We start from the raw sequence: 18,428 nt of genomic DNA, 5'->3' as shown, positions 1-18,428 counted from the left end.
CAAAATTTATCCCTCAATAAACATAACAAAAAAACAGATTATTTGGTCATTATCACACCGCTGTTTGTGGGAGCTTGCTTGTGCACAAATTGGCTGCCATGTTTCCAACATAACAACAGTGACTACACTCCAAAAATACTTCATTGAATGTAAAGCGTTTTGAGACATCCAGTGGTCATGAAAGGCGCTATATAAATCCATGTCTTTTTTTTAACTCCCAACTTAAAGGTCCTGATTTGGAAGCATACAGATGTTAGTCTACTGAACCTATTAGAAGTGTACAGATATGGGTCCATTGAACTCATTGGAATCCTACAGATATTGGTCCATTGAGCCCATTAGAAGCCTATGGAATAAAAACAGAAAATGCTGGAAATACTCAGCATCTGTGGAGAGAGAAAGACAATTAACATTTCAGGTCAATGACCTTTCATTGGAACCTGCTGAGTATTTCCAGCATTTTCTGTTTTCATTTCAGATTTCCAGCATCTGCAGTATTTTGCTTTTGTAAAAGCCTATGGATATTGGTCAATTGAACCCATTAGAAGCCTATGGATATTGTTCCATTAAACCCAGTAGGAGCCTATGGCTATTGGTCCACTGAACTAATTTCTTTGCTTGGGTTGCTTTTGCCAGTCCCTAAACTGGTCACGAGATAAAGTATCACATACATCTAAGCCATTCTATTGAAATGAATGAACTACACTTACTAGCTTACCCCGAGTCAATAACATAGTGTGATGTGCCTATCGACAAATAGTCTGTTAAAACTCACTGTCCAAGCTGGCACTGAGGTACTGGGGTTCTCACAACCTGTGGAACTGTATCCCAGTATGAGACACTGTTTCAGGAAAGGCAAGGACAATGGAGAGGTGGGTGGGGGACGGTAAATATAAACATCAGCACAGGAAGGCATTGAACAGAGTGAGCAAGAATGAGCTTCCACACACCCTTACTCATTGAGTTACAAACACTGCCACTGTATTGTGTATTGTCAATAACTCAGGTGCAAAGAGAACATCCTTCCAAGAAACCTTCACTGCCTTCAGAACTAGTTTTTGAAAAGTGTCATTGTGCCTAAAATCCCCACTTTAGCACCACAGTCAGTGCAGAGCCTGGCAATCGATTGTCCACCTGTACTGTAAATCACAAACATACACAAGCACTGAGGGTTTTGAAGATCTTTTTAAAAGCTCTATTTTAATAGAAATCTGAATCACATGCTGCAAACTGCAAAGACACAATCAACACAGAATGAGAAACCGAGGAACGGGAATTAAAAGAAAAGAAAAAAACTTTCAGAACTCCTTAGTGCCTAATGATGCAGAAAATGTAATGAATAGTCCCCTTTGTGGATTTATTACTTTAATTACATCACATTCTATGCCCATTCTATTGCCGCTTTAAATTTTAGATTTCAATTTTGTATTACAATGTGAAATCTTTTTATCATAATAATCGTCAGACTTCAGAAACCAAGTTATATTGGTGAATTTCATTTGAAGAATTAAGTTGCTTAGAAATACAGCGGCAGTGGAGAAGTTGAAGCATCCTGATTATTAGACAGAAAAACCCAACCGTAATAACAATCAGGTTACGTTTCAGTTACTGCCCAAACGAGTAGTAACTAATTAGAGGTTAATCCTCTTATCATGCTTTGAGATCAGCTGTAATCTGATCAAGGATGAATACAATAGTGGCCTGATGTATATTCATATCAAGGCTAGGCATGGCCAGGAGCAGGAGATGAGTTTTAACCAAATTATTTAATGCTCTTTTTGTTCAATAAGTATATGAAAAGATGTGACCCTTTGATATATGGTCAGATTCAAAGTTATCAAACTCCAGAAAGGAATCTGAGTGATATTTTAAGTATGGTGAAATCATTCTGATTTAAACCTAATATAATTCTTGAATCATACAAAAAGTGGAGAGAACAACAACTTGTATTTATATAATGCCTTTAACATAGTTAAACATCCCACGGCACTTCATGGAGTATTATAAAACAAAATTGGACACCAAGCTACATAAGGAGAGATTAGGGCAGATAAACAAAGGCTTGGCCAAAGAGGTAGGTTTTAAGGAGCGTCTTAAAGAAGGAAAGGGAGATAGAGGGGCAGAGAGCTTTAGGGAGGGAATTGCAGAGTTTAGGGCCAAGGCAGCTGAAGGCTTGGCCACCAATGGTTGATAGATTACAACCAGGGATGCTCAAAAGGCCAGAATTACAGGAGCGCAGATATATCGGGGGGTTGTAGGGCAGGAGGAGATTACAGAGATAGAAATGGGTGAGGTCATGGAGGGATTTGAAAACAAGGATGAGAATTTTAAAATCGAGTCATTGCTTAACTGGGAGCTAATGTAGGTCAGCGAGCACAGGGGTGATGGGTGAACGGGACTTGGTGTGGGTTAGGACATGGGCAGCCGAGTTTTAGATGACCTCAAGTTTACGTAGGGTAGAATGTGGGAGGCCAGTCAGGAGTGTATTGAAATAGTCAGGTTTAGAGGTAATAAAGTCATAGATGAGAGTTTTAGTAGCAGATGAGCTGACATAGGGGCAGAGATGGGTGATGTTACGGAGGTGGAAATAGACAGTCTTAGTTATGGTGCGATTATGTGGTCGGAAGCTTATTTCAGGGTCAAGTATGACACCAAGGTTGCAAACAGTCTGGTTCAGCCTCAGACAGAGGCTAGAGAGAGGGGTGGAGTCAATGGCTCGGGGATTGAGTTTGTGACAGCGACTAATGACAATGGCTTTGGTCTTCCCAGTTTTTAGTTGGAGGAAATTTCTGCTCATCCAGTACAGAATCAGGTGCTAAAATCAGTTCACTAAGAATCAATTAAATTCAGGAATTTTCCATCTAATTGAGAGAAGAGCACAAAGTCTGTGAGATGCACAACAAATATCAGTGTCTTTAGGCATATTTGCAGATTCTAAATGTCTGCAGATCTATTCTTGGTGTTCCCAGAATAGCTTCTTATCCTGAAGCACCAGCCTAGCTCACATGTGAAGAATGGGCACTCTCCGTGAAACTGTACACCAGAATGAGTAACTGTCATCAGGAAAGGCAAAGGAGAATATGTGGGTGGGGGTCACAAACAACAGCACAGGAAGGGATTGGACAGAGAACAAGAATGAATTTATACACAGACAAGGAACTGTTGTAGATGTAATTACTCTACAGATAGAAGATCAGATTTCTCCAAGATTTAGAGCAATATCTCTCTTATAGAGTTGAAGGAACAGTGTAGAAATGACTCTCACCTATACTATGGGATGAGACCGGCGATTGCTGGTTTGGAGGCTGCTGCACCTTTGTTCGAATAATCCTGAATAAAAGTAAGATTAAAGAAAGAAAATTAATTTTCAAGAATACATTGTTAAAAGCAAAATAAATCATTTCCTCATAATTGGTCATTTTCTGTTAGCTCTTTCAATACCATATTTTCTCTTTTGAATGAAATGTGAAATTCCCATTGTAATGTATGCACCTGTGAGTATGCTCATGGGTTTGTTGAGCTGTTGAGTTGGGAGTGGCTTAGCCAATCACGTGATTTTCACAAGACTCAATAAAACCCTAGCCATTTGGATTCGGGGGATCCACGATGAGGCCTGGTGGATGAACTGCTAATGTATAATGTGATTGTTAAAACTTTTATCAATAAACCAACTAATTGTTAATAGCAATATGTTGCTATGACTTCTTAAGCAAAGAACCCATGAAACACATACATTACACCTATCACATAACAATATTTGCAAAATAAATAGCCTATATGTGTATTTCAAGGATGTAAGTTACTTTGTGTTTCTCTCCCCTTCCCTTTTGCCATGTGTCATGTCCCAGCCAAGAGAAATGGAGCCCACCAGCTCCCAGACTATGGTACCGTGGAGCTAGACACTGGGGATGTGTGAAAGTTAATTGCCCACTAAGGAAAGAACCTTTCACATCCTCAGGGTGCCCTAAAGTGCTTCACAACCAATGAAATACTTTTAAAATACAGTCACTGTTGTAATGTAGGCATACACGGCAGTCAGTTTGCACACATTAAGGTCCCACAAACAACCAATAAGATGAATGGCCAAATAATTTGTTATTTTAGTGTTGAAATATGAATGCTAGCCAGGACACCAGGAAAACTCTTACTCTCCTTCAGAAAAAGTACCATGAATATTTAATTCCACCTGAAAGGCAGAACAACCTCTGCTTGGTTATCTCATCCAAAAGACTACAACCCTGATACTACAGTACTGCACTGAAGTATCAGCTGAGATTCTATGCTCAAATCCTGGAGTGGGTGCTTGAACCTTCAACTGTCTGCTTCAGGGGCAACAGTACTACTACTGAGCCAAGTCTGACATTAGGCTATCCTCCCTTGCAGTGGAGTGTATGACTGTTATTCCTTGTCTGCCTCTTCGGATGGAGAACTGTAAATGTAAATCTACATTCTACTGGTGAGACACTTTGCTGTCTGAGTCTATCCTGTCCAGCGGTTTTGGGAGCACTTTGCTCAAAACATAGGATTACATAAAATATACTATGGGTGTTTGTCGTTTACATAGAAATGCTTCCTGATATTACTTTTCTTGAATAATAGTGTTTGTTGTAATTTGATGCACACACAAATAATCCAGTTTTTAAGATCAGTGCAACACAAAGCTATGCAATATTGCTTCTCTTCTATTTATGGAAGTTAATACACAGCCAGTTTTATACAGCTATTAATATACAGTTTGATTTTTGTTTAAATTGTTACAGGAGATATTACAATGGTGAATCCTATTCCTGCCTTCATCAGTGGTCCAAGTATGGAGCTTACATTCAATGCATATTCTACCTCTTTGTACCTAACTGCTTTAACATTGGATTTTTTTTCTAATGACACTCAACTGATATAAATGTTCTTGTAGATTTTAATCATTTCTACCTTTCCTCTATTTGCCTCTTGGTCACTGAAGTGTGTCTAACCTGGTGCATTTCTGGAGGCTGAGATTTCTATACCAAGTTCAATGATAACACAAATTTAAAACTTTCAATTATGTAGAGGTCTCCATGTTAGTGCAGATCATTATTTTTTTTAAAGATCTAGTTTGAGTTCCAAGATGGCTTAGTTAGTTAAAATAGGAAGTGACTGGGCCAACCAGACCTGTTTAGTCCTCAGTTTGATCCCCTGTCTATGTTGAATTAGCGAGGATAGTGGTGTAGGTGCTACAATTGTTGTCAGTCCTGGGACAGGGAGAGGAAAATTATTCAGTAACCCATGTTGGAATTTCATAGGCATGGATGGATGCCAGGTTTTGTCTGATTACGCTCCTGTAAGTCGCCTTGGGATATTTTACGATGTTAAAGGTGCTATATAAATGCAAGTTGATGTTGTTTCTGAAGACTATTGTTTCTCTAGCATAAGAAAGCAAAATATGCAACCTAGGCCCATAGCACAGGGCATCTCAAGCAACAACTTACATTTATATGGCGCCTTTAACATAAATAAAAATGTCCAAAGAGACTTCACAGATGTGTAATTTTAAAAGTTGAATGCCAAGCCAGAGCATGAACCAGATATTAGGAGGGGTAGTTAAAGAGATGAGTTTTAAGGAGTCTCTTAAAGGAGGAGAAGAAAGTGGTGAGGCAAATGGGTTTAGGGAGAGAAAGCAGTAAGAAACATAAAATTAGATAAATTAGAAAGGAGCAATTAAGTGATCCCAAGCTTGGATTTTAAACACCTTAAAGATATAGGAGGAAAATTCTGAGGGATGTAACAATTACACAGTTTTGAGGACCCAGGAAATAATTATTCAGAGAAGTAGACACAATAGAATCAGTTGGATAAGTAGACTGTGCAATACGTCTTTAATTTCAATGCAGTGCAGATGTAGGCAGGTGAAAGTGTATTTAGGATGGTCTACTTGCAGCTTAGAAAAAAAGTAAAGAGGAAAGCTCAGATGAGAACTGACCATAGTAGTATGGATAAAATAGAGAGAGAGAGAAGTTGAGGCTAAATGCAAGAGAGGGACTGTATCCTGTCTAGGAATGGAGTGTGAGAAAGAGGCTTTTGGAACAGTAGTCAAGTCTTTGAACAGACTTGGGCAGCTGACAGTAAAGAGCTGTGATGAAAAATGTTTGCCATGAAAGGAAAAACTAGGCTTATTGGAGGCAAATTTAACAATGGAGAAGTGAGTGTTTCATTTAAGGTCATGACAGATAGTTTGGCTACAAATGTGAAGAAGAACTATACATGGAACCAAGGTTGGAAATGGGAACTGTTATTTGGATTTGTGACAGATATGAAGAAAATGTGTCTTAGCAGATTTAAAAGAAACTAAATTTAATGATCCTATAATAACTGCAGAAGGGAGATGAAGATATAATGATCCAGACACTGTACAGTAAGAGGGTGACAGCTGTTAATGCCGAGAGCAATCAATCTGAAAGAAGTTGATAAATGTGGCAGGAAAAGAGCCAACAGGATTGGATGATGAGAGAGAGGTTACTGATATGATGAAGGAACAGAGTAGGAGAGAGGACAGTACCATGGAAAGCCACTGCGTAAAAGGAAAGAGTCGCAGGATGAGGAATGACTTGGATGGGATATCAGAATGATCACGCACTTGTAGAGCTGTACCTCAGTTAAGCGTCTAATGATTGAATATAACTTTTAGTACTATGCGTGTTTTCTTTTTTTCTTGTCTATCTATTCCAGATGTTCTTTACAATTTGCAAAAACAGAATGAAGCTGCTGTGTTATGTAGAATGAGGGTCAAGTGTCGGTTAATGTTGGACAGTGCACCCCCTATGGGTCAGTACCTGTTAATAGAACTGACACTAGGCACTGTATCATTGTCACAAACTCGTTCTGCCAACAGTCTGTCTCGAATCTCCCAGGCAAACATGGTTGGGTTTTGGCGCTTGTAGTCGGCGATTTTATCTACCACTTTGGGTGTAGCGACCTTTGGTTTGGATCCTCCAATGACTCCTGGCTTAATACTTCCAGTCTCATAGTACCTTAAAAAAGAATAGGAGAAAGAGATTGCCGGGCATTACTTGAGATTGGACACAATGCTGGAAAATAAAAATTAATTCACAAACAGAATTCATTTCAAGGGTTAATGCCAATCATTTTTGTCTGGTATGTGTGACTGACACTCAACACAAAGTTTCATGTCCCATTAGAGTGACGAAGAAGTAGTACTTCAAGAAGTTGAAAAATGTTTCCTTAATTGCAAAAACAATAAAGCATTTGCTCTCTTTTTGGTCATTTTTAAGAGGGTTTGGATGAGTAGAGCTGATTTGTATGTACATGTGTGTGGTCGATGCATGTGCTTGAATGCGTAAAAGTTTGTGTGTTTGTGTATACATATGTATCTGTATGCGTATGTGTGTATCGTGCGTGCGTATGTATGCTTATACCTGTGTATGCATGTGTATGTGTGTGTGTGTGTGTGTGTACATGTTGCACGAGAGAGATGTTTTAGTTGAGTGATCTCCTTACTAATGAGTAAGGAGATCACTTGCAAAGTAGCCACTCCTAGCACACAGCGGGTTTCTTGAGGGTGAAAAATACTTGTTTTATAGATTGCCTGACAGGTTCGTTTTCCTTTGGATATTCACAGTAAAAGTTCAAGAACAACAAAATGCAATTTTCAGTCTTGATGTTATCAGGTATTTTTTTAAATCTTTTATTCAGAAAATAATGGCAGCAGATGGTCAAGGAGAGGAACATCCAGATCCAGATTGTCGTGAAATGCTTTGCCTGGAGTACCTTAAATAAACTCTAGGCATTTCAACAATCTTCTTGCTGTATTTTGACTTAGCTTCTACTTTTCCATCACGCATCAATTATTTTCTGGGGTTTTTTTATTTTGTTTTTTTTTATTAGTTGTCAGTTCGTTTTTAATATTTTACAAAATGTTTTACTTTTAATGTTTCTAATGCATTTATGTCTTTTGTTTTTACTCAGCCTTCCCAGATATTTTAATCTTTGCTTGCACATCTCTAACACAAGTATCAAAGACCACAAAGAATGAGAAAAAGAATGAGAAAGGACAGAATTCTATGCTGTCAGAAGGAAACCAGGCTGCAAGTGCACAAAGGAAGTGGAAAAAGAAAAAGAAAGCAGCCAGGACAGAAGCCGGGGGAGATGAAGAAAGAAGATACAACGGAGGCTGAAGGGAGGGGAAAAGCAGCTTAGACTGAGATTGAATGGAGAGGGAGACCGATGCCATGAAAGAGGGACAAGGCACAGAATAGTGGCAAGAAGAGTGTGGAAAAAAATCAGAATACCATACAGTGACAGGGAGAAAAGTCTTAATAAACTCCCCGTGTCAGTACACCGAAACAGTAATTGATGGACAGACTGACAGAGATATTAATATTTCCAATATGAAATATTCAAGTACATTAAAATTATCTCCATAACAATAGTAAAATGCACTTCAAAGTAATTTATTGTCTGTGAAGAATTTTGGAACATTTCATGAGATCTGTGATAAGCTGCTTTATAAATGCAAGGCTTTTTTCTGTTTTTTGTAGATTTGGAGAAGGCACTGTCTATTCCAACTGACTCTCGAGAGGTCATTCGCTCAGTCTCAGTTTCAGTGAGTGGTGCAGTCTAATCTGTCAGCTGATTATAAATTTTGGGAGAGAGATATCAAAAATAATATTACTACAATGCCTGGGGTCAATGTATGTAATGTGACAGTTAACCCCAGTAGCATCAGCGTGTTCCTCTCTGAACTCCAGCTGAGTCTTGGCAATATCTGCTGAAAAGGAAACCTCAACACAGACTTCTTGCTGTTAAGATTTAATTTTGTATATTTCATGTATTTTCTTACTTAAAATAGTGAACATTAATCTTCCATTTCAGGTGTTCTAGACAGATTGTTACACCAATTAAATGCATAGAGTATTGTGTCTTAGAGAAGCCATTGCCAAACGTAACACTACTACTTGTACAATTTCTGCTTGAATTCTTTGTGTCAAACGGGAAACAATATAAATCCGGGGGAGGGACAGAAGGAGATGAACTTTTATTCTAATACAATCAATTTATGGCCAGAATATACAGTGGCCCATTCACATTAACTACTGTTTTAACCTCAAGTCATCAGCGAAATAAATCCAATTGTGAGCAAGGTTTTGACCGAGATGCCAGGTAACCAATATCCTCATCTATCAAGAAACCTCGGTATAATGTAACTCATAGAAGGTACCTGAAGGCTCAACCCATGGTGCTACTGGTTCATTGGCCAGCCTGCTGTCTTGTGGAAGCACACACCGTAGATTTCCAGCCTCAATCCCACACGGCCAGATCCCAGTTACACAGTTCCCTACAAACATAGCCCTCCATTGCCGGGATAAGTGGGACAATGTGAGGCCAAGTTTCCTATGGTCTAGCTTTACACGCTTATATTTTTGATGATAGTTAGGAGGAGGAAAAGCAAAGGATATAGAAAACACAAAAGAAGACAGGCAGTGAAAGAGAGGTCAGACTGCCCTTATCCATACGGTCCAAAAACTGGGACCGGAGCGTTGTTCATCAGGTGTTAAAGCACCATCAATAGGTGAGGACATTTCGATTTTTCTGGCAAACTCCAAAAATGTTCTATTATACAATATGTCAAAGGTCAGAGGTCAATTCTCACTCTCGTCGAAAAGCAAAGAAAATTTAATTCGCTACATGTCTTCTGTTTGTCCCTGACACCCTCTTCTCATTGTGCAGATGCACCAAGGGCGTTTTGTAGATCATTTACTTGTGAAGTTTTAAAGTTGTCTTATACTTTGGATTTATATAAATGTAAATTTTTGTTGTTGATAACTCCCCCCTTCCTCATATCTCAATCCGACTTCCTGTCCGATCCTAAACAGTGAATCAAAAATAAAGCATTAGAGTAAAATGGAAAATCTGATGAATAAGAAAGTGGGAACTATTTAATTGGGGATAGTGAGTGTGTGAAAGGAAAAGGGAAGCAGATAGCAAGAGTAAAACGTGGACACGTCCTTTCTGTGCAGTAGCTACATCCATGTGAGAGGCGAAATTATTAACCTCCTTTAATGCCCATCAATCTTTCGGCTCACTTTTTATTCAAAAAACATAATTTAGTTTCATGACTGCACACTTCTCTCTTTCTGTCTCCTTCTCTCTGCTTTTGTTTTTCTTACTTTTAGCTCGTACTTCTTTCATTATGATCACCCGCGCCGGGCCTCCCGGATCCGGGCACCTCTGGTTAGTTTTAAAAATCTCTATTTGATTTTTTTTAAATCTACTTTGTGGATCCTGCGTCTTCTGTGAGTTTGGCGGCGCTGTTGGCAGCGATGTGGCGCCAATTTGTGCGACTGTCCGAAAGATACTGTTGATCTCAGTTTGCCCATCAGTATGTGCTCGACATTCTCGCAGCTTCAGGACAAATAGCCCAAACTTACATAGTCAGGAACAGCAGCCAAAATGGAAAAAAGCCCCTGTCCTTGGTCCTGAACGTGGTGGGATAGATTCTAGTTCGAACTCAGAGAAAGGGTGGGAGAAGGGCTCAAAGGCAGAAAAGTGAGACACAGACCGAGAAAGTCACGTAAAAGGCACAGGAGGGAATAGAGAGGAGACGGAAAGGCAGAAAGAGAGATTGAGAGTAAAAGAGACAGAGAAAGAGTGAAAAGGAGTGAAACAGATAGACAGACAGAGGGAGAGAGAGAGAAAGAAAGGCAGAGAGATGGACTGGGAGGGGGAGACGAAGGTGAAAAATGAATCAATGCAGACTGCAGTCGGCACCTTCCCATTCCAGAACTACAGGTTAACCACAAGGACAATGGGTGGGAAATACATTATTTTGACATCGTTCAGTCAACAATACAGAATGTAGAGTTATCAATACGCATAAGGCCAAGACTTGCATGGCAGCTATTTTGGCACCCAGAAAACGTGTTTTCTCCTTTTTTTTGTTTATTCCTGGCGGTGGAAGCAGAGCTGTGGCCCTCCACAAGGGGCTGAAACATCTCCAGAAGACTAAAGGCTGACTGGAGAGACAACTCACCAAACAGAGACACCTTCAGGATGCTCCTATTACTGACTTATTGCAAGTGCATCTCAGAATCAAGCCAGGTGTTTGCTAGAAACTCTGGCCTTAGCATGTAGATCCGTGCGAGCAGAAACCGAGCCGGCCTGTAGGACAGTGCAAGACATCCATCCAGTCACTTCCGGCAAAAACACCCAGCCCCGTCCAAACACACATTTTAAACCGGGATGGAAGTTGGCTAAATAAGGTCTTCGCTTCATATTTCTCTCTCTGGCTCTATCTGTCTCTCTCTGTCTGTCTCTCTCTGTCTCACACTCTCTCGCTCTCTCTTCCTCTCTCTCTCTCGTCCTGTCTATCTCTGTCTCACGCTCTCTCGCTCTCTCTTCCTCTCTCTCTCTCATCCTGCCTCTCTCTGTCTCTGTCTCTATCTCTCGGTCTCTCTTCTTGTCTCTCCGTCTCTCTCTCTCTTTGCTCTCACTCTTTCTCTTATTTCAAGGTCAGGCTTATTCTCTATGAAACACTGTCCATGGATGGGTATCTGTAATACTGATTGTAATAAGTCGACAGTGAAGAGTCTTAAACCGAGAGCCCTGCTGTGTAATAGGAGGGGATGAGGACCGATACCCTTTGAAACTCCCCAGCCTGCTGACAGATCCCAAAACGAAACAAATTAACTCTGAATTAGTGGACTAAGTTTGGCAACCAAGGTAATTCGGAATAAAATGATCTTTAAGAAGCCCTTTCCTTGAAACGCCAGCAAAATATTTTTTTTTAAACACGTTAGATACTGAGTGACGACGTGAGGCGAGCGGCAAAACTGTTGGATTAATGAAAAAGAGTGAAAGTTTTTGAAGTGAAGCTTTAAACGGCGAGGGCGGTTTTACGTTATTAAACAAATTAACTACAGTGCACTTCACACCGGGTAATATAGTACAGTGCACTTCACACGGGGCAATACACCCACACTGGGAAATAGATAAATAAATCACCAAATATTTCAGATAAAAGAACAATTACTGTTTAATTCGAAATGACGTATCCCGCCAAGAGGCAAAAGCACTTACATATAAACTGCTCCTATTTCTGAAAGATACGATTGGAGTGGATCTTCCGATATGTAGATCTGTTTTAAGCGGAGTGGAATTGAATGCAATAGCATCGTGACTCTCTGTTAAATAAACCTTGCAGGGAATAAATGCGTGTGGTGGGGAAGGTGGAGAGAGTGACTGGTGGCAACCCTGGACTGCTGAATGTGTTTAAAGCTTAGTCAGTGGGGACCTGAATGTTAGTCCCTGCTTCACTGCGCTCCGAACGCCTTTCCCTCCACACGCTTTTCTTTTTCCTCAACAACAATTCATTTTTCCTTCCTTGAACGTGCGGCTGCCGCGGAGCGTGATCTGAACCCAACATCTTTCCGTTATTGCTCAGCGTCCCATCGGTAGAAGTTAGTGGCGGCGAGGGGCTGGGAAATTAGGGAATTGGCCGAGTTTTTGTCCAAACGGATTATTTTTGCTTGCAGATGAACCGTGAAAGTTAGCAAGGAACATGTCAGATTTCCATTAACAGGGAAGGCAATTGGTGACTATTAGTTCATTATTAAATTAATTAGTAAATGACAGCCTTTCTAAAGTCGTGTCAGATTCATTGAGATTAATAACTCGAAGGAAGCCGATAGGACATGTAAGAGAAGTCATGACTATTGCAATGTTGCAGTGATTTGTTAATGTAATTGGAGTTTATTCTAACGCCTGTCTGTCTCAACGCTCCCCGACACTATACCTACAAACAAGCAGCGTTCTGCCCTGACTTGTAACCTTCTTGTTTAGAAAGTGTTTCATTATTCGTTTGACCAACTTTCAAGCCTGGCACGGGGCTCAAATGGAGCATCTGCAATTTAATTATGCGTCGATTGGCCTGTTGTAAATTATACAAGAACAAAGCAAATTATACAAAAAGGGTGCACGGTACAATGGGCACTGCGACCCGGTTTAATCGGCGCAGAAACTGTCGCTTTCACCAAGTGCGATCAACTATCGAGGGGCTTATCTCCAACCATAATTTGAACCCAGTGCGATTTATCAGATCCAATGACTTCCAAATACGACTGGAGCAAATTTCTCTAACATTTCGTTTAATTTGTCTAATTATTGGCCATTTTATGACCTCAAAAAATTGTGTTTTTTAACCCAAATTCCCAGCTCTCGAATTTCCAGTATGTCAATTAATTTTTAAAGCAATGTTTCCCCGCCGTGGGCCTGAAATGGGTCAGCCCGGCTTATTCTTGGGGGGGGGGGGGGGGAATGTCCCTTTAGTGGTAGTTTACAGATTTTAAATGTAGTGAATAGCTATTCAAACAGGCCTGGTTGCCTTGCTCTGATGGTCCAGGCGCGTTACTTCTCGTGTGCCAGGTCCAAAGTCAGCTCGGGATATCTCACGATTTAGTACCGAGTTCTCATCGATAGAACAGGGACACGGAAAATTCTCTGAAAATAATATGGAGCCCCTCGAGATGTATAGGGAAACAAGAATTAACTAAAGTAACAAAAGAAAGTTTTCAAATGGTCACTGACCCGAGCGCTGGCAGAGTATCAATAAAAAGTTCATCTCCCGCCTGGGTTTTGATAGATGTATCTGACACGGGTAACAACGCCCCTCTGTACCCCAGCCCCAATGTTTATGCACATATAATTGCTATTATAAATCGTGGTGTTAGAATCTATTAGAAGGGTTTAATCTGCCCAAATCTCACCGTCTCACGCAGCTTCTGTAGTAATATCTCCCCGCTATATGACGGTTACACCTCTCCCATCCCAGAAGGATGAACTATGAACTCTACCAATTTGATTTCCTAACATTAATCGTGAGGCAATTAATTTCTAAAGGAAATTAAGTTACTTTACTGTGGAATGTGGACGACTTCCTGTAACAAAATGCGACATCACAAAAATATATGAAATATGAATGTAAATATATCTAATTAAACCGAGTGCCAGGCTGTAAGAGAAAAATAAATATAAAGTGCCTGGTTTCGATTGATCTCTTTGAGTTGTGAATTTCTATACCGTGAGTTATCTTTCCGTCGGTGTAAATATGCAGCATTCAGGTGGGGTTGAGTGCCGCGTGTACCAGTACGTGTGTGTCCAGATGTTCACGTTTGTAGACGTGCATATACTACTTGGCATAGTTTCATTTTAGTGTGGGTGAGTATTCGGTGCATAGAACCCAGTTAGAAATGTTTTTGTCTGTGTATACGTGTAATGTCACATGTTTGTGTATCCTTGTGTCCCTGTAGATACACGGCTATATACGCTCAGGGACATGCAGTCGTTGCCCTCGTCCATATTACCAGGCGGTGTGGGTGTCGGTCCGTCTATAACCGTTTGCAGTGAGAGGGTAGGATATGTTAAGTGACCAGACTGCCTCTCCCTGTCACCCTAAACAAGACACTGTCTCTGCTAAAAAGCTGACTGTGAGTCTGATGCTGAAACAGCAGCGGTGCCCTGTGTTAACTGTGTCTATACGTTTCCTAGGCATTTCTCAGTGTTTATTTGTGTACCTACAAGGTGTTTACAGCTTGTACCGGAAGGGTTCACATACATTAAAGGATTATGTTGCTTTCTTATAACCTAGGGATTTTTTTCTGTATTATGCGTGGCTTTTATATGCTGGGGTTTTGGTGAATCGTTTTCTGCTATTCTCTGATATCTGATTCTCTTAATTTAAGGATTACCTTGTTGTCATATCCTTTCTGATGGATTACCTGCAGGAAAGGCTTTGTCTGCGATATGTCGCTCTTGGATTATTTCTGCTTCTCATATCTGTAATGTTAGGTTTGAATTACTTCCGATTCTCTTGCCTCTAACACTATTTCCCATTATTACTCTCTTGCCTGTAAGATTGTTTCTATTATTAATATTCCGCTGAATCACACAGCCCGATGATCAACGTCTTCCTGTTTGCACTATAATTGCTGATTTATTTTGACTTTTTGATACATGCTCGGGATTTGGCCTTCAACCCCAAGGTATTATTTCTGTATAATTTTAAATTCGGTTACTCTGTCCAATTCCTTTTATCCGTGTTAACTTGTATCTAAAAGATTAGTGTTGTAGATCTGTAATTGTCAGTTTGGACCCTGTTTGGTCCCAGACAGATACCCTGCGTGACATTTCTCTCTTCCTCTTGCTTCTTACCTGCCCAGAATCTTGCTGACGCAGCCGTGGCTCACCCTGAGCTGCCTGGAGATGTCGCAGGGTCTCACCCCTTGGTGGGCCAGTTCCACTATCCGCTGCCGGACCACATCAGGGAGAGGGCGGCCATTCACAAAGACCCCTCCGAGCTGATTCACCCCGCCATGCCCTGTATACAACATACAAAACAGAGAGAGAAAAGAAACACTGCAGCTATACAGTAGAATTCCAACACTCAGTCTGCATCTCCCAGTTAGATTTACCGACAACATACAGGGCCAGCAGAAATTTGGGGGAGAGGAAGACAGAACCCCCTCCTCTGCACTGTCACTTCCCACAGTCATGGGAAGGCGGGGGGGGGGGGGAAACAGGGGGATAACGGGATGGGAATATACTGTAGCAGATCGGATAGTGAGGAGAAAACCAAAAAGGAGGAGGAACACACCGCATTGTGTTAAAGAGGGGAGCACTTTTCAAACATGGGCTCCTGCAGCAGCTTCCTGGAATAGCCCTCATATCACAGCCCATCATAGCCGCACGCTCTCAGCCAGCAACTGGACCTCAGGATAGGGACAGGGATATACCCCAGTGTATTGTAAAATTTATATATAGACTAACACTAGCTTCAGTAACCAGCTTTAAAAATGTATATGAATGATTATTGTTGTGAGCTAGAGACACACATGAGTGATTCACTGAAAGCGAAAGTGTTCCACTGAATTCGGAACAGAAAACGAGCCCCTTTCGGTGAAACTTCAGCTTCCTGTGAAGAAAAGTAGTCGCTCGGAGATTTCTGGACGGATTTTAGTCGCGCTCACAACCTTCTGGGACCAAGACGTGTTCCTTTTGAGTAATCGGCTGCAGTATTGCGAGCGGCTTGATTCTTACACCCAATGTGACACAATTTGTATATGTTTACTAGACTTTTCGAGGCAGCTCGTGGGTTATCTTGCTAAAACAAAATAGTAATTTATTTTCTCCTAATACGATCGTAAATTTCTACAAGTCTTTTAAGAAAACGAATGGGAAAGAGAATGATAAATCATAACTCAAAACGATAATTAGATTTGTTTTTCTAAAAGCATGCCAAATTGAAATCAAAGGAATGGGATCTATATTCAAATCTATATTCAGAAATAAAATACAGCGCCTGTACACGGCAAATGTTAATACATGCAGATCGGTTACAATATTGTAACATTGCAAAAAGCTGGGAGTGTTTGAGATAAATCGTCTCATTTAAATCTCCAGGGTTTTTTTTATTAGTCTGTGTCACAGCCGGAGGGAAGGAAAGTTATAACGGGAACGGATTGATACCTGCAGCACAGGGGTAATCGGCGCCGACAGATACTTAGCCTCTTTCGTTACTACTTTTACTGGTTTTAGTCATAAGTGAAATTAACGTTTTGCTAATGAGCACAAAAATGATGCATTACTTCCGGTTTTTTTGTCAGTTGCTATCTCATTTCAGTCTCTGGAGCAGAACGTTACTAACTGGAAGATTAGTTCATTTTTAAACAATAAATATTATCAGATTTTACGCCGGATCCGTTTAAATTCCCTTTCACTCCAAGTTTGATCCTGAGATTGTGTTCCTCTTTAAAAAAAATAAAGCCACGATTATTTACTATTAAAACGGGTCCCAATGAGCATACGTACAATTCAAACTGGGAATGGGGAAATATGGAATAGGATTATAAAATACATGACTTTGATCATAAGAACCGTTTAAAAAAATCAATAATGTTTGTTTCGATCTGAAAGTTTGTGTGTGCGCGTTTACTCCACATCACTGTGTTGTAACAATTTTAAATCGATACATATTTTTGGAGTCGGAGGGGAAATTCCAACCTGATGTATACTCAGTAAACCTGGTCAAAGAGGTCCGATTCCTAAAGTGTGTTTAGTCCACACTACAATATGATTAGTTCGAGTTGATAAAGCATCTGTTTACAAGCTGTAGGTATAATAACTCTTAACACACCGTGATAGGATGTGTCATTTCATATAACACCGACCAAATGGACAAGTCCCAGCCAACTCTGTCAACCAAAACAAACGTGCTGGAGATTTTTGCGCGGTCCAAGACCAGCAGAGCGGACTTTCACTGCTTTACATCAGCTTAATCGTCGCCGTTTACTCACAAAAGTAAATACAACCGGAGAAACCAAAATTAAATAGTTACACGTCGACCTTGTTTAATCCCCTGGTTAATGTTCTTTGGCAATTTACTGGCAACCAGATTATTTGTGTTTTGTTCACGAATTTTAATGACGCGTCTATTAATGCAACTGATTTTACTAACAAACGATGCTCGTCACAGACAGCAACAATACCACATTCCATTTCTTAGTAAAAGTATTAGTAATTAAGATCATATTGTAACTGTGTCCGCGAATGTTGTCGTTTTCTGTTTAATTGTGGGAATTAAGAAATCGTTTAATTACGTCGTTTTTAATTCGGGAAAATCAGGGATGATATTAAAATTAGCCGTGGACGTGCGACTCGGCCGTGCCTTTCTGCAAAAAGGGCTCCCTTTCAAAGACTTCGCGTTGCTCCAGCTCTAGGGGCATCTGATCATCAGCTTGTGGAACCGGGTGCTCCAGCACTCCTTACACACTCTCACTCACTAGGAACCGCCAGACAAGCCAGGGAAGGAGCTGCCTACTTACTATGCATTGCTGCAAACGGGTCGTGCTTACAGTGGATTTCCATGAAAAGGCGCAGCCGGTCTTCAACTCGGAGAAAACCTCGATTTCCTGGTCTGAATTTAACCCCTTCACCTATACTCCCCAAAACAAAAGAGGCGTGAGCAGTACCCCACGCAAACCCAGAAGAAGATCTCGATGCCAGCCACTAATTGCAGGTCCTGCGTCTTTGTGATCCTCAAGGTTTCGGACGGATTGTGTAAGGAACGTAAAAGTTAAGTTTGTCAAATGCAATGCAATGCCCCCAAAAAACGAATCCAATTGCTACCCAGTGACAGCAGTGAATTTTAACTTCGAAATCGTTCACACCCGGAAAAAATCCTTTTATGAATTCCAGCTTCTTTTTTTGGCGTTTTCCTGTGCAATTTGTCCGCTGTGTGTATGAAGGCGGGTTCCCGTTTCCCCGGAGTGCGCTGGCCCCCTGCTCTGTATTCAGTCGCGCTCACTCTCCTCCATAGTGTTTAAATGTGGCTGAACCCGCGGTGATTCGGCGCTGATTCGCCCGAGGCTCAGCCCAGCGGGGAT

At 40.7% G+C, this 18,428-nt stretch overlaps 1 protein-coding gene across 1 annotated transcript in view; it reads right to left on the bottom strand.

The window, feature by feature from the left end:
• The window catches only part of pax5 (paired box 5), a 314,658-nt gene extending 296,748 nt beyond the window's left edge, over positions 1-17,910 (bottom strand). Inside the window, exons 1-4 of the mRNA XM_070900982.1 lie at positions 17,868-17,910; positions 15,199-15,364; positions 6,807-7,004; positions 3,266-3,330 (exon numbers count right to left, since the gene is read on the bottom strand). Of these exons, the coding sequence (XP_070757083.1) occupies positions 3,266-3,330; positions 6,807-7,004; positions 15,199-15,364; positions 17,868-17,910 (472 nt within the window). The remainder of the gene's footprint in view (positions 1-3,265; positions 3,331-6,806; positions 7,005-15,198; positions 15,365-17,867) is intronic.
• Between the last annotated feature and the right edge of the window lie 518 nt (positions 17,911-18,428).

The sequence above is a fragment of the Pristiophorus japonicus genome, chromosome 1 (genome assembly GCF_044704955.1).
Source record: "Pristiophorus japonicus isolate sPriJap1 chromosome 1, sPriJap1.hap1, whole genome shotgun sequence".
In the NCBI taxonomy this organism is placed as follows: Eukaryota; Metazoa; Chordata; class Chondrichthyes; family Pristiophoridae; genus Pristiophorus; species Pristiophorus japonicus.
The sequence above is the reverse complement of the archived record's forward strand: the minus strand, read 5'-3'. Positions and strand labels throughout refer to the sequence as shown.